The 15,422-nt window shown below is 37.3% G+C and overlaps 1 protein-coding gene across 2 annotated transcripts in view; it reads right to left on the bottom strand.

The window, feature by feature from the left end:
- The window catches only part of prex1 (phosphatidylinositol-3,4,5-trisphosphate-dependent Rac exchange factor 1), a 245,354-nt gene that overhangs the window by 129,024 nt on the left and 100,908 nt on the right, over positions 1 to 15,422 (bottom strand). For both annotated transcript variants that reach the window (XM_061985632.2, XM_061985633.2), the window contains exons 9-10: positions 13,738 to 13,887; positions 88 to 235 (exon numbers count right to left, since the gene is read on the bottom strand). In XM_061985632.2, coding sequence (XP_061841616.1) covers positions 88 to 235; positions 13,738 to 13,887 — 298 coding nt within the window. The remainder of the gene's footprint in view (positions 1 to 87; positions 236 to 13,737; positions 13,888 to 15,422) is intronic.

Below are 15,422 nucleotides of genomic sequence, written 5' to 3'. Positions count from 1 at the left end.
GTGTATAAAAGTGTTCCTTAAGCATACACTCACGTGGGATGATGACGTGTCGCTGTGGTTGCTTCTGTGTGAAAGGTGTTCACTCACTTTCCCATGAAGCACTTGGGCACGATGCTCAGCTTGCGGCGCCGGTCCTTGATGAGGTGGCGGCTCCTGGTCATCATCATGTGGTAGAGCTTCTCACCCTTCTCGGCAATCATCACGTAGGCGTCTCGCTCCATCCCCAGTTTCAGACCTGCGCCGCCAAAACATGTCAGTCAAAATGGTGGGAAAACATGGCCGCCGTCGAGCACAATAGAGGATCTTTGGGTAGTCGTGTTGTTGCAGCAGGTACATAAAAAAAACTGTCATCCAGAGGATTGCTGACCACAGGATTTTACAGTAAGTCCTAAAAAAACAGCAGAATGCTCCTGTCAAAAGAAAAGCACTCCTATTGATTAGAGGATCTTTGAAATGCGTTTTTTGTAGATCCTCAAAAAGACAGCAAAGCTTTCATGCCATATAGAATGTTTTACTCCTGCGTTTTTGCAGTAAGTTCTTAAAAACAGCAAAGTCCTCCTGTTATGTAGAAGATCTTTGACTAGTCTTTTTACAGTAGGTCCTCAAAAACAGCAGATTGTGTCACATACAAGAGATTTACATTGACTCTTTGCAGTAGGTTCTTAAAAACAGCAACATTCTCCTGTTATATAGAAGATCTTTGACCAGTTTTTTTGCAGTCGGTCCTCAAAAACAGCAGATAGTGTCACATACAAGAGCTTTACATATAGTTTTTGCAGTTGGTTCTCAAAAACAGCAGATTGTGTCACATAAAAGAGCTTTACATTGAATTTTTGCAGTAGGTTCTTAAAAACAGCAACATTATCCTGTTATATAGAAGATCTTTGACTAGTCTTTTTGCACTAGGTCCTCAAAAACAGCAGATTGTGTCACATACAAGGGCTTTACATTGAGTTTTTGCAGTCGGTTCTTACAAACAGCAAAATACTTTCCTGTGATGCAGATGATCTTTGACTAACTGTTTTTGCAATAGGTGCTTAAAAACAGCAAAATGTTTTCCTGTCATATAGAGGATATTTGACTTGTGCTTTTGTGGTAGGTAATTAAAAACAGCAGAATGTTTTTGTCATGAAAAGTATCTTTGACTAGCGCTTTTTAGTAAGTGCTTAAAAACAACATAGTGCTCCTCTTGTCATATACACAATCTTTGATTAGCCTTTTTGGGGTAGGTCCCCAAAACAGCAAAATGTTCCTGTCATATAGAGGATCTTTGAGTAGTGTTTTTGTAGTAAGTACTTAAAAACAGCAGAATGTTTTCCTGTCATGCAGAGGATCTTTGACTAACTGTTTTTGCAATAGGTGCTTAAAAACAGCAGAATGTTTTCCTGTCATGCAGAGGATCTTTGACATGAAAAGTATCTTTGACTAGCGCTTTCGAGTAAGTGCTTAAAAAAAACGCAGAGTGATCCTCCTGTCATATACAGAATCTTTGATTAGCCTTTTTGGGGTTGGTCCCTAAAAACAGCAAAATGTTGTTGTATAGAGGATCTTTGACTAGTGTATTTGTAGTAAGTACTTCAAAGCAGCAGAATGTTGTTGTCATACAGAGGATATTTGACTAACTGTTTTTGCAATAGGTGCTTAAAAACAGCAAAATGTTTTGCTGTCATATAGAGGATCTTTGACTCGTGCTTTTGTGGTAGGTACTTGAAAACAGCAAAATGTTGTCATGAAAAGTATCTTTGACCAGCGCTTTTTAGAAAGTGCTTAAAAACAGCAGAGTGCTCCTCCTGTCATATACACAATCTTTGATTAGCCTTTTTGGGGTCGGTCCCTAAAAACAGCAAAATGCTACTGTCATATAGAGGATCTTTGACTAGTGTTTTTGCAGTAAGTACTTAAAAAACAGAGTTTCTGTTATATAAATGATCTTGGAGTACAGTTTCTCGCAGTACGTTCCTAAATACAGCAGAGCGCTTCTGTCATACAGAGGATCTTTTTAAAGTGCGAAACAAAAATGTACAGCTTGAGAAGTTTCCAAGAAGCGCTTCTCCCACAATTGTTTCTTTGAGAGACAAAAAACGGCTTCCTCCCGTGTCCCAGAACAAAGCTGTTCTTTGGACTGCTTGAAGAACTGGTCCAGGACCGCCCAGCTGTGAGCGTGGATGGACCACAGCCACGAGGTCTGCCTGCCAAGAAGATGCAAACAATCCTCCACTCAGAGGGCCAAAGTTCAGTCCAAGTGGTCGACTGGAAGGAGAACTTTGGGAGATGAAAGTAAAAAAACTCAAAGATGACGTAAAAAGTATTTTTTTAAATTTTGAATTATTACATTTTTTTATCTGTAATTAAAATATTATTCATCACAAAATAAATAAAAAATTATGTAATGTCCTCCTAATATGTTTTTCAAATAAGTACAAACTTATAAAATATGATTGTATTAAAACATTATTAATAAATAGAGTAACAAACATTTTTTTATTATTTTAGTTTTTATATTATTATTTTATTATATCAAGTGGCCCAACACATTATTTCATGTTGCCCAACACATTATATCAAGTGGCCCAACACATTATTTAATGGCCCAACACATTATTTCATGTGGCCCAACACATTATTTCATGTTGCCCAACACATTATATCAAGTGGCCCAACACATTATTTCATGTGGACCATCACATTATTTCAAGTAGCCCAACACATTATTTCAAGTGGCCCAACACATTATTTAATGGCCCAACACATTATTTCAAGTGGCCCAACACATTATTTTATGTGGCCCAACACATTATTTCATGTGGCCCAACACATTATTTCAAGTGGCCCAACACATTATTTCATGTGGCCCAATACATTATTTAAAGTGGCCCAACATTTTATTTCAAGTGGCCCAACACATTATTTCAAGTGGCCCAACACATTATTCAAGTGGCCCAACACATTATTTCATGTGGCCCAACACATTATTTAATGGCCCAACACATTATTTCATGTGGCCCAACACATTATTTCAAGTGGCCCAATACATTATTTCAAGTGGCCCAACATTTTATTTCAAGTGGCCCAACACATTATTTCATGTGGCCCAATACATTATTTCAAGTGGTCCAACATTTTATTTCAAGTGGCCCAACACATTATTTCAAGTGGCCCAACACATTATTCAAGTGGCCCAACACATTATTTCTTGTGGCCCAACACATTATTTAATGGCCCAACACATTATTTCATGTGGCCCAACACATTATTTCATGTGGCCCAACACATTATTTCATGTGGCCCAATACATTATTTCAAGTGGCCCAACATTTTATTTCAAGTGGCCCAACACATTATTTCAAGTGGCCCAACACATTATTCAAGTGGCCCAACACATTATTTCAAGTGGCCCAACACATTATTTCATGGCCCAACACATTATTTCTTGTGGCCCAACACATTATTTCATGTGGCCCAATACATTATTTCAAGTGGCCCAACATTTTATTTCAAGTGGCCCAACACATTATTTCAAGTGGCCCAACACATTATTCAAGTGGCCCAACACATTATTTCATGTGGCCCAACACATTATTTCATGTGGCCCAACACATTATTTCATGTGGCCCAACACATTATTTTATGTGGCCCAACACATTATTTCAAGTGGCCCAACACATTATTTCATGTGGCCCAACACATTATTTCAAGTGGCCCAACACATTATTTCAAGTGGCCCAACACATTATTTCATGTAGCCCAACACAATATTTCAAGTGGCCCAACACATTATTTCAAGTGGCCCAACACATTATTACATGTTGCCCAACACATTATTTCATGTTGCCCAACACATTATTTCATGTTGCCCAACAAATTATTTCATGTGGCCCAACACATTATTTCAAGTGGCCCATCACAATATTTCAAGTGGCCCATCACATTATTTCATGTAGCCCAACACATTATTTCAAGTGGCCCAACACATTATTTAATGGCCCAACACATTATTTAATTTGGCCCAACACATTATTTAATTTGGCCCAACACATTATTTCATGTGGCCCAATACATTATTTTGAGTGGACCAACACATTATTTCAAGTGGCCCAACACATTATTTCAAGTAGCCCAACACATTATTCAAGTGGCCCAACACATTATTCAAGTGGACCAACACATTTCATGTGGCCCAACACATTATTTCATGTTGCCCGCCAAATCATTTTACGTGGCGCAGCACATTATTTCAAGTGGTCCAGCACATTTTTTAATGTGACCAGCCACTTCATTTTATGTCATCCAGCACATTATTTCAAGTGGCCCAACACATTATTTCACGTGGTCCAGCACATTATTATAGAGGCCAGCTACTTCATTTATTTTGGCCCAGCATAATATTGCACGCAGCCCAACACATTATTTCATGTGGTCCAACACATTATTTCAAGTGGCCCCACACATTATTTTACATAGCCCAACACATTATTTCATGTGGCCAGTCAACTCATTAATGTGGCCCAGCATAAAATTTCATGTGCTCCAGCACAGTATTTCATATGGCCCAACACATTATTTCACGTGGTCCAGCACGTTATTAATGTGGCCAGCTACTTAATTTCTTGTGGCCCAGCATAATATTGCACGTAGCCCAACACATTATTTCATGTGGGCCAACACATTATTTCATGTGGCCCCACACATTATTTCACGTAGCCCAACATATTATTTCAAGTGGCCAGCCAACTCATTTAATGTGGCCCAGCATAATATTTCATGTGGTTCAACACATTATTTCATGTGGCCCAACACATTATTTCATGTTGCCCGCCAAATCATTTGACGTGGCGCAGCACATTACTTCAAGTGGTCCAGCACATTTTTTAATGTGACCAGCCACTTCATTTTATGTCATCCAGCACATTATTTCAAGTGGCCCAACACATTATTTCATGTGGTCCAGCACATTATTATAGAGGCCAGCTACTTCATTTATTTTGGCCCAGCATAATATTGCACGCAGCCCAACACATTATTTCATGTGGTCCAACACATTATTTCAAGTGGCCCCACACATTATTTTACATAGCCCAACACATTATTTCATGTGGCCAGTCAACTCATTAATGTGGCCCAGCATAAAATTTCATGTGGTCCAGCACAGTATTTCATATGGCCCAACACATTATTTCACGTGGTCCAGCACGTTATTAATGTGGCCAGCTACTTAATTTCTTGTGGCCCAGCATAATATTGCACGTAGCCCAACACATTATTTCATGTGGGCCAACACATTATTTCATGTGGCCCCACACATTATTTCACGTAGCCCAACATATTATTTCAAGTGGCCAGCCAACTCATTTAATGTGGCCCAGCATAATATTTCATGTGGTTCAACACATTATTTCATGTGGCCCAACACATTATTTCATGTTGCCCGCCAAATCATTTGACGTGGCGCAGCACATTACTTCAAGTGGTCCAGCACATTTTTTAATGTGACCAGCCACTTCATTTTATGTCATCCAGCACATTATTTCAAGTGGCCCAACACATTATTTCATGTGGTCCAGCACATTATTATAGAGGCCAGCTACTTCATTTATTTTGGCCCAGCATAATATTGCACGCAGCCCAACACATTATTTCATGTGGTCCAACACATTATTTCAAGTGGCCCCACACATTATTTTACATAGCCCAACACATTATTTCATGTGGCCAGCCAACTCATTTAATGTGGCCCAGCATAAAATTTCATGTGGTCCAGCACAGTATTTCATATGGCCCAACACATTATTTCACGTGGTCCAGCACGTTATTAATGTGGCCAGCTACTTAATTTCTTGTGGCCCAGCATAATATTGCACGTAGCCCAACACATTATTTCATGTGGGCCAACACATTATTTCATGTGGCCCCACACATTATTTCACGTAGCCCAACATATTATTTCAAGTGGCCAGCCAACTCATTTAATGTGGCCCAGCATAATATTTCATGTGGTTCAACACATTATTTCATGTGGTCCAGCACAGTATCTCACATGGCCCAACACATTATTTCATGTTGCCCGCCAAATCATTTGACGTGGCGCAGCACATTACTTCAAGTGGTCCAGCACATTTTTAAAGTGGCCAGCCACTTCATTTGATGTCATCCAGCACATTATTTCAAGTGGCCCAACACATTATTGCATGTGGTCCAGCACATTATTTCATGTGGCCCAACACATTATTTCACGTGGTCCAGCACGTTATTAAAATGGCCAGATACTTAATTTCTTGTGGCCCAGCATAATATTGCACGTAGCCCAACACATTATTTCATGTGGGCCAACACATTATTTCATGTGGCCCCACACATTATTTCACGGAGCCCAACATATTATTTCATGTGGCCAGCCAACTCATTTAATGTGGCCCAGCATAATATTTCATGTGGTTCAACACATTATTTCATGTGGCCCAACACATTATTTCATGTTGCCCGCCAAATCATTTGACGTGGCGCAGCACATTACCGGTACTTCAAGTGGTCCAGCACATTTTTTAATGTGACCAGCCACTTCATTTTATGTCATCCAGCACATTATTTCAAGTGGCCCAACACATTATTTCATGTGGTCCAGCACATTATTATAGAGGCCAGCTACTTCATTTATTTTGGCCCAGCATAATATTGCACGCAGCCCAACACATTATTTCATGTGGTCCAACACATTATTTCAAGTGGCCCCACACATTATTTTACATAGCCCAACACATTATTTCATGTGGCCAGCCAACTAATTTAATGTGGCCCAGCATAAAATTTCATGTGGTCCAGCACAGTATTCCAATGGCCCAACACATTATTTCACGTGGTCCAGCACGTTATTAATGTGGCCAGCTACTTAATTTCTTGTGGCCCAGCATAATATTGCACGTAGCCCAACACATTATTTCATGTGGGCCAACACATTATTTCATGTGGCCCCACACATTATTTCACGTAGCCCAACATATTATTTCAAGTGGCCAGCCAACTCATTTAATGTGGCCCAGCATAATATTTCATGTGGTTCAACACATTATTTCATGTGGTCCAGCACAGTATCTCACATGGCCCAACACATTATTTCATGTTGCCCGCCAAATCATTTGACGTGGCGCAGCACATTACTTCAAGTGGTCCAGCACATTTTTAAAGTGGCCAGCCACTTCATTTGATGTCATCCAGCACATTATTTCAAGTGGCCCAACACATTATTGCATGTGGTCCAGCACATTATTTCATGTGGCCCAACACATTATTTCACGTGGTCCAGCACGTTATTAAAATGGCCAGATACTTAATTTCTTGTGGCCCAGCATAATATTGCACGTAGCCCAACACATTATTTCATGTGAGCCAACACATTATTTCATGTGGCCCCACACATTATTTCACGTAGCCCAACATATTATTTCAAGTGGCCAGCCAACTCATTTAATGTGGCCCAGCATAATATTTCATGTGGTTCAACACATTATTTCATGTGGCCCAACACATTATTTCATGTTGCCCGCCAAATCATTTGACGTGGCGCAGCACATTACTTCAAGTGGTCCAGCACATTTTTTAATGTGACCAGCCACTTCATTTTATGTCATCCAGCACATTATTTCAAGTGGCCCAACACATTATTTCATGTGGTCCAGCACATTATTATAGAGGCCAGCTACTTCATTTATTTTGGCCCAGCATAATATTGCACGCAGCCCAACACATTATTTCATGTGGTCCAACACATTATTTCATGTGGCCCCACACATTATTTTACATAGCCCAACACATTATTTCATGTGGCCAGCCAACTCATTTAATGTGGCCCAGCATAAAATTTCATGTGGTCCAGCACAGTATTTCATATGGCCCAACACATTATTTCACGTGGTCCAGCACGTTATTAATGTGGCCAGCTACTTAATTTCTTGTGGCCCAGCATAATATTGCACGTAGCCCAACACATTATTTCATGTGGGCCAACACATTATTTCATGTGGCCCCACACATTATTTCACGTAGCCCAACATATTATTTCAAGTGGCCAGCCAACTCATTTAATGTGGCCCAGCATAATATTTCATGTGGTTCAACACATTATTTCATGTGGTCCAGCACAGTATCTCACATGGCCCAACACATTATTTCATGTTGCCCGCCAAATCATTTGACGTGGCGCAGCACATTACTTCAAGTGGTCCAGCACATTTTTAAAGTGGCCAGCCACTTCATTTGATGTCATCCAGCACATTATTTCAAGTGGCCCAACACATTATTGCATGTGGTCCAGCACATTATTTCATGTGGCCCAACACATTATTTCACGTGGTCCAGCACGTTATTAAAATGGCCAGATACTTAATTTCTTGTGGCCCAGCATAATATTGCACGTAGCCCAACACATTATTTCATGTGAGCCAACACATTATTTCATGTGGCCCCACACATTATTTCACGTAGCCCAACACATTATTTCATGTGGCCAGCCAACTCATTAAAGTGGCCCAGCATACAATTTCATGTGGTCCAGCACAGTATTTCATATGGCCCAACACATTATTTCATGTGGCCCCACACATTATTTCACGTAGCCCAACACATTATTTCATGTGGCCAGCCAACTCATTAAAGTGGCCCAGCATAATATTTCATGTGGTTCAACACATTATTTCATGTGGTCCAGCACAGTATTTCATATGGCCCAACACATTATTTCAGGTGGCCCAACACATTATTTCATGTGGCCCAACACATTATTTTCCTGTGGCCCAACACATTATTTTCCTGTGGCCCAACACCAAAGTGCACTAATTGCAGGCCGATCCATCAGGATTTGTGTCACCTTCGAAGGAAAGCGTGTCAGAGAAAGAGAGGCGGAGCAAGTGTGGCCCTCAGGCAGGTAATGGAACACCTCCAGATAATTCAGGGCACAATCGTTAAGGAGGCTCATTCTCCTCAAACACTATCCTCCAACACCATTTGTACCGGCGAGATCCAATTGTGTTTTGTTTTTTTCCAGGCCGCCAACGCTATCAGGTGGCCTGGACCTGCGCAGATGGGGTTAAATCCACGAGGCGGAACATGGCAAAGACAGATGGCTAGGACAGGTTGGAGGGAAGACGGTCCAAAGGGTGTCAAGTTACCAACTGCTCCTGGTCCGTGGCACAAAAGTTCTGCCGCCTTCCGTTTGGAAGCTTGAGGCCACGTCACCGCCAGCCAAAGAAAATCAAAGGACGAAGTGTTTAATTAGCGCACAAGCAAGCGCCAAACTAACAGAGACTAGCATGACCTAATTCCAACACTATTTTTAGTCGCCGTTGTTGGCTAATTTGTCCCAGCTTGCTGAGAAAACTGCAACACAACATGTGCTCCCCTCATAATGCGTGTCAATTACACTCATTAATACACAAATAATTAGAAATTCCAAGCCACTTTTTGCACACAACCCTTGACAAACCTTGTGAATAACAATGGAAAAAATATAAAAAGATGTTTATTTTTTTAATTTTATTTATTTTGGGGACCGTTGTAAAAAAAAAAAAAAAAAAAATTAATAATAGCAACAATTATCTAATAAATAATCATGTATTATTTTATTTGTGAGACTATTGCAAAAAATGTGTGACATAAGTAGATATTTTATGATGAATAATAAGTAAAAAAAAAAAAAAATATTTATTCATTTTGTTTAAATAATTTTGGGGAACGTTGCAAAAAAGGTTTAGTAATAAAGTTTAAAAAAATATGTAATAATTAAAAAAATCTCTTTTTTTAAAAATATTACTTATGGGGATCATTGTAAAAAAAACAACAATAAGTATCTGATAAATAATAATTTTAAAAATCTGTTTTATAAAAGTATATTACATTTACTATGTGATTCATATAAAAACAATAATTAATGACATGCCACTTTTTAAAACAGCCCTTAAAAAACCTAGAGAATAATAACTTCATACATATAAAAAATTAATATTTTAAGAATGTATTAATTTTGGGGACAATTTAAAAAAAAAGTAGTAATAATAATAAAAAATATCTAATGAATAACTATTTATTTAGAGTATATATAAAATATATGTTTTTAAATTATGTTATTTCAGGGACTATTGCAAAAAATGTGTAATAATAATAGACGTATTATAATAAATAATAAGTAAAAATTTACAAATATATTTTATTTTGTTTAAATACTTTTAGGGAATGTTGCAACAAGTGTAAAAGAAAAGTCTAAAATCTATTTTAAATTTTTTTTAACTTTTAATAATAATTTATATAAACGTGTAATTTATATAAACATATAAACATGGGGCTGTCTTGGTTGACAAGACTCTGCAGCATCGCGTGGACATCAGGGGCGGTACCTCAGGATTGGCAGACTGGGGTGGTGGTTCCTCTCTTTAAGAAGGGGAACCGGAGGGTGTGTTCCAACTATTGTGGGATCACACTCCTCAGCCTTCCCGGTAAGGTCTATTCAGGTGTACTGGAGAGGAGGCTACGCCGGATAGTCGAACCTCGGATTCAGGAGGAACAGTGTGGTTTTCGTCCTGGTCATGGAACTGTGGACCAGCTCTATACTCTCGGCAGGGTCCTTGAGGGTGCATGGGAGTTTGCCCAACCAGTCTACATGTGCTTTGTGGACTTGGAGAAGGCATTCGACCGTGTACCCCGGGAAGTCCTGTGGGGAGTGCTCAGAGAGTATGGGGTATCGGACTGTCTGATTGTGGCGGTCCGCTCCCTGTATGATCAGTGTCAGAGCTTGGTCCGCATTGCTAGCAGTAAGTCGGACCCGTTTCCAGTGAGGGTTGGACTCCGCCAAGGCTGCCCTTTGTCACCGATTCTGTTCATAACTTTTATGGACAGAATTTCTAGGTGCAGTCTCGGCGTTGAGGGGATCCGGTTTGGTGGCTGCAGGATTAGGTCTCTGCTATTTGCAGATGATGTGGTCCTGATTGCTTCATCTGGCCAGGATCTTCAGCTCTCACTGGATCGGTTTGCAGCAGAGTGTGAAGCGACTGGGATGAGAATCAGTACCTCCAAGTTCGAGTCCAAGGTTCTCGCCCGGAAAAAGGTGGAGTGCCATCTCCGGGTTGGGGAGGAGACCCTGCCCCAAGTGGAGGAGTTCAAGTACCTCAGAGTCTTGTTCACGAGTGAGGGAAGAGTGGTTCATGAGATCGACAGGCGGATCGGTAATCTAATCTAATTCAGTAATGCGGACGCTGTATCGATCTGTTGTGGTGAAGAAGGAGCTGAGCCGGAAGGCAAAGCTCTCAATTTACCGGTCGATCTACGTTCCCATCCTCACCTATGGTCATGAGCTTTGGGTTATGACCGAAAGGACAAGATCACGGGTACAAGCGGCCGAAATGAGTTTCCTCCGCCGGGTGGCGGGGCTCTCCCTTAGAGTTAGGGTGAGAAGCTCTGCCATCTGGGGGGAGCTCAAAGTAAAGTCGCTGCTCCTCCACATTGAGAGGAGCCAGATGAGGTGGTTCGGGCATCTGGTCAGGATGCCACCCGAACGCCTCCCGAGGGAGGTGTTTAGGGCACGTCCAACCGGTAGGAGGCCACGGGGAAGACCCAGGACACGTTGGAAAGACTATGTCTCCCGGCTGGCCTGGGAACGCCTCGGGAACCCCCGGGAAGAGCTGGACGAAGTGGCTGGGGAGAGGAAAGTCTGGGCTTCCCTGCTTAGGCTGCTTCCCCCGCGACCCAACCTCGAATAAGCGGAAGAAGATGGATGGATGGATGGATAATAATTAATGACATGCCACTTTTTTCACACAACGCTTAAAGAAACCTAGAGAATAATAACTTCATAAATATAAAAAATATATATTTTAAGATTGTATTAATTTTGGGGACAATTGTAAAAACAAAAGTAGTAATAATAATTAAAAAAAAATCTAATAAATAACTAATTATTCAAAGTAAAAAATATTTTTTGAAAAATAATGTTAATACTGGGAGTTTTGCAAAAAATTTGTAATAATAACATACAACATATTAGAATAAATAAATACCCATTTAAAAATATTTATTTTGTTTAAATACTTTTGGAGTACGTTGCAAACAAGTGTAAAAGAAAAGTAAAAATCTATTTAAAAAAAATTGTGTTACTTTTAATAATAATTCATGTAAAAATAATAACTTCATAAATATAAAAAAAAAAATTCAAAGATTATATTAATTTTGTGGACTGTTGTAAAAAAGAAAGTAGTAATAATAACAACAATTATCTAATAAATAATAATTTATTAAAAGTAAAACCTATTTTTTGAAAAATTATATTTTTTCTGGGACTATTGCAAAACTTGTGTAATAATAAGAGACATATTATAATAAATAGTAAGTAAAAAAACAAACATTTATTTATTTTGTTTAAGGAATTTTGGGGAACTTTACAAAAAACGTGTAGTAATAAATTAAAAATCTGAAAATTAAAAACGTGTATTACTCTTGGGGATCATTCAGTCATCCATTTTTTCTACTGCTTGTCCCTCTAAAGGGTCGGGCAGAAGGCAAGGTACACCCTGGAGGCGTGGCACAGATAGTAGAGAGGTCGTGCCAGCAACTTGAGAGTTCCTGGTTTGAATCCAGCTCCCGCCATCCTCGTCACGGCCGTTGTATCCTTAGGCAAGACACCTCACTCCTGATGTGTCGCGGTTATTAGCGCTTTGCATCCGCCATCAGTGTAAATGTGACGTAAAGGTATCATCAAGAAATAATACAATACAGACAAGTCGTCACCTCATGGCAAGGCAAATACAAATAGACAACATTCACATTCACACACTAGGGCCAAATTAGTGTTGCCAATCAGCCTTCTAGGCCAAAAAAAGGGGGCGTAATAATAAAATTAATATAATAAATAATAATAAAAATTAAAAAAAATTTATACATTATATTATTTTGAAGAATTTAGCAAAATAGATGTGCAAGAATAAGAAAAAAATCTAATAATTTAGAATTTAATACATTTAAATTAATTATATATATTTTTTTATGATATACTGCTGCAACTTTTTTTGATAATAATGAAAAAAATGTCTAAAAAATAATTTATTACACTTAAAAAAATTTTTTTTTTTTAAATGATTTAATACATTTAAATATATATATATACATACAACATTTTTTTACTTGTTTCGTTTTAAATGCTTGTAATTTAATTACTTTTTATTGTTTCTTTTTTTACCTGCAGCACTCTGGACACAGTTTTGTTGTTAATAGTGCTATATAAATAATTGGATTGGAGATATACAGTATATATATAAATAATAAAAAATAATGATAAAAAAATGTTTTAATAAATAATTATTAACGACATTTACAAAAATGCATCTTAAAAAATTATATTAATTTTGAAAATCGCTGCAAAACAATTTCTAATAATAATAATCTAATAAATAATCAATTATTCAAATAAGGAATTGAAACCATAACAAAAAACAAAAAAAATAAAATTTAAATAAATAATCTGGCCAACTTTCCACAGCCTTTTATTGTTGAAAGTGGTTTATTACGTTTTTTGCGGGGTTTGGGATGATTTATGTTTGTAGAGTTTGGACTTTTTTCACCTGCAGGCCACCGTACTTTGATAGTATGGACTTGATCTGTCCCACAGTGGGGGAAAATGTGGATACACAAAGTTGCCAAACACTAAAGTAAAAAACAAGAGGGAAACTTCAGACTTTGGTTTGAAAAAAATAGAAGTTGACTTACTTTCTCGCTGCTCCCGCTCCCTCAAGATGGCGTCCAGCCACTTCTGCTTGTCCTCCGCTGTTTTGGTCATGCAGACGAACCACTTGTTCTTCGCCGTGTTGTGGATCTTCCAGCCGTTTGTCACCGTGTAGTTGTTGCTGTGATAGTCCGCTGCCGGCAAAAACATCAAAAAGGGAAAATAATCACAACTAATAAAATTTAGCTACCGTCATTCTCCTCACAATAGACTTTTGCCACAAGGGCAACTTATTTTTTCTTTGGTTTTGTCAGAAGGTTACCAATGATAACAACGTGGAAAAATGTGACGATAACCATAGAACCAGGAATAAAACTTATATTGACACTGGAAAGGGGCTTTTAAATTCCACCAGTTCCGAAAACTACTGCTCGGTTCCCTCTGCATTATGTGTATGTCAATAGGGAGGAGTTTTGCCTTATTTTACATTTGAAAAATAAATATTTTTTTAATGTACATACATTTACATAAAAGATTTCAACAAACACATTGCTGCAAAAATCTTTTTTAATAATAAATAAATAAAAAATCAATGCATTTAAGAAAACAAAAACATGTTTTAATAAATTAAAAAAAATGTTTTTATAAATACATACAGTATATTGTATATAATATATATTATATTTTAACCTATATATATTATATATATATATATATATATATATAAAAAAGTTAAAAAAATATATTATCTATAAAATATATTATATATATATATATATGTATGCATGTATGTATGTATGCCCCATTGTCCCTCATAACTGCCTTCTCTTCGGTGCAATAACCCATTCCACCAACAACCCTGTTTTTGTTTTGTTTTTTCATGTATATATTCATTTCACACCATATTCATTGCACTTCTACATTTTTTAAATTTTTATATATTTGCACATTGTTTTTCTAGCATGCACACATCGCACTGTATGGAATGGCCTCAATCTCGTTACCTTGCGTAATGACAATAAAACTGATTCTGATTCTGATGTATGTATGTATGTATAAACATATTTAAATTACCACCGCAAATGTTTTAAAAATGCTAATAAATTCCCAAAAGATTTGCCGTTTTAGTTTGTGTTAGTTTTATTTTTGTGAATTAGCGCCACCTGAGGGAGCCTCAGTGCGCATCAATAAATCAATCAATAAATGTAAATTTTGTGGAAAGAAAATATTTTGAAAAAAAAAATGTACACAACTATATACATTTGTAAAAATAAATGCATGTGTGTGTGTGTGTGTGTATATATATATATATATATATATATATATATATATATATATATATATATATATATATATATATATATATATATATATATATATATATATATGTATATATATATATATATATATATATATATGTATGTATACATATATTATTTTCAGTTTTACTTTGCTTTAGTTTGCATGTTGATACATTTTGTGGGGGGGAACATTTCAGAAAAATATAAACATTTTATATTGTTTTTATTTTGTTTTTATAAATAAAATATATAATATAAACATTTATAAAAAATAAATGCATTTATATATATATATATGTTTGTATGTATATATATGTATATATATATATATATATATATATATATATACATACAAACATATATATACATACACACACGCACACACACACGCACATATATATATATATATATATATATATATATATATA

The sequence above is a fragment of the Nerophis lumbriciformis genome, linkage group LG23 (assembly GCF_033978685.3).
Source record: "Nerophis lumbriciformis linkage group LG23, RoL_Nlum_v2.1, whole genome shotgun sequence".
Classification (NCBI taxonomy): Eukaryota; Metazoa; Chordata; class Actinopteri; order Syngnathiformes; family Syngnathidae; genus Nerophis; species Nerophis lumbriciformis.
This window is presented reverse-complemented; position numbering and strand designations above follow the sequence as displayed.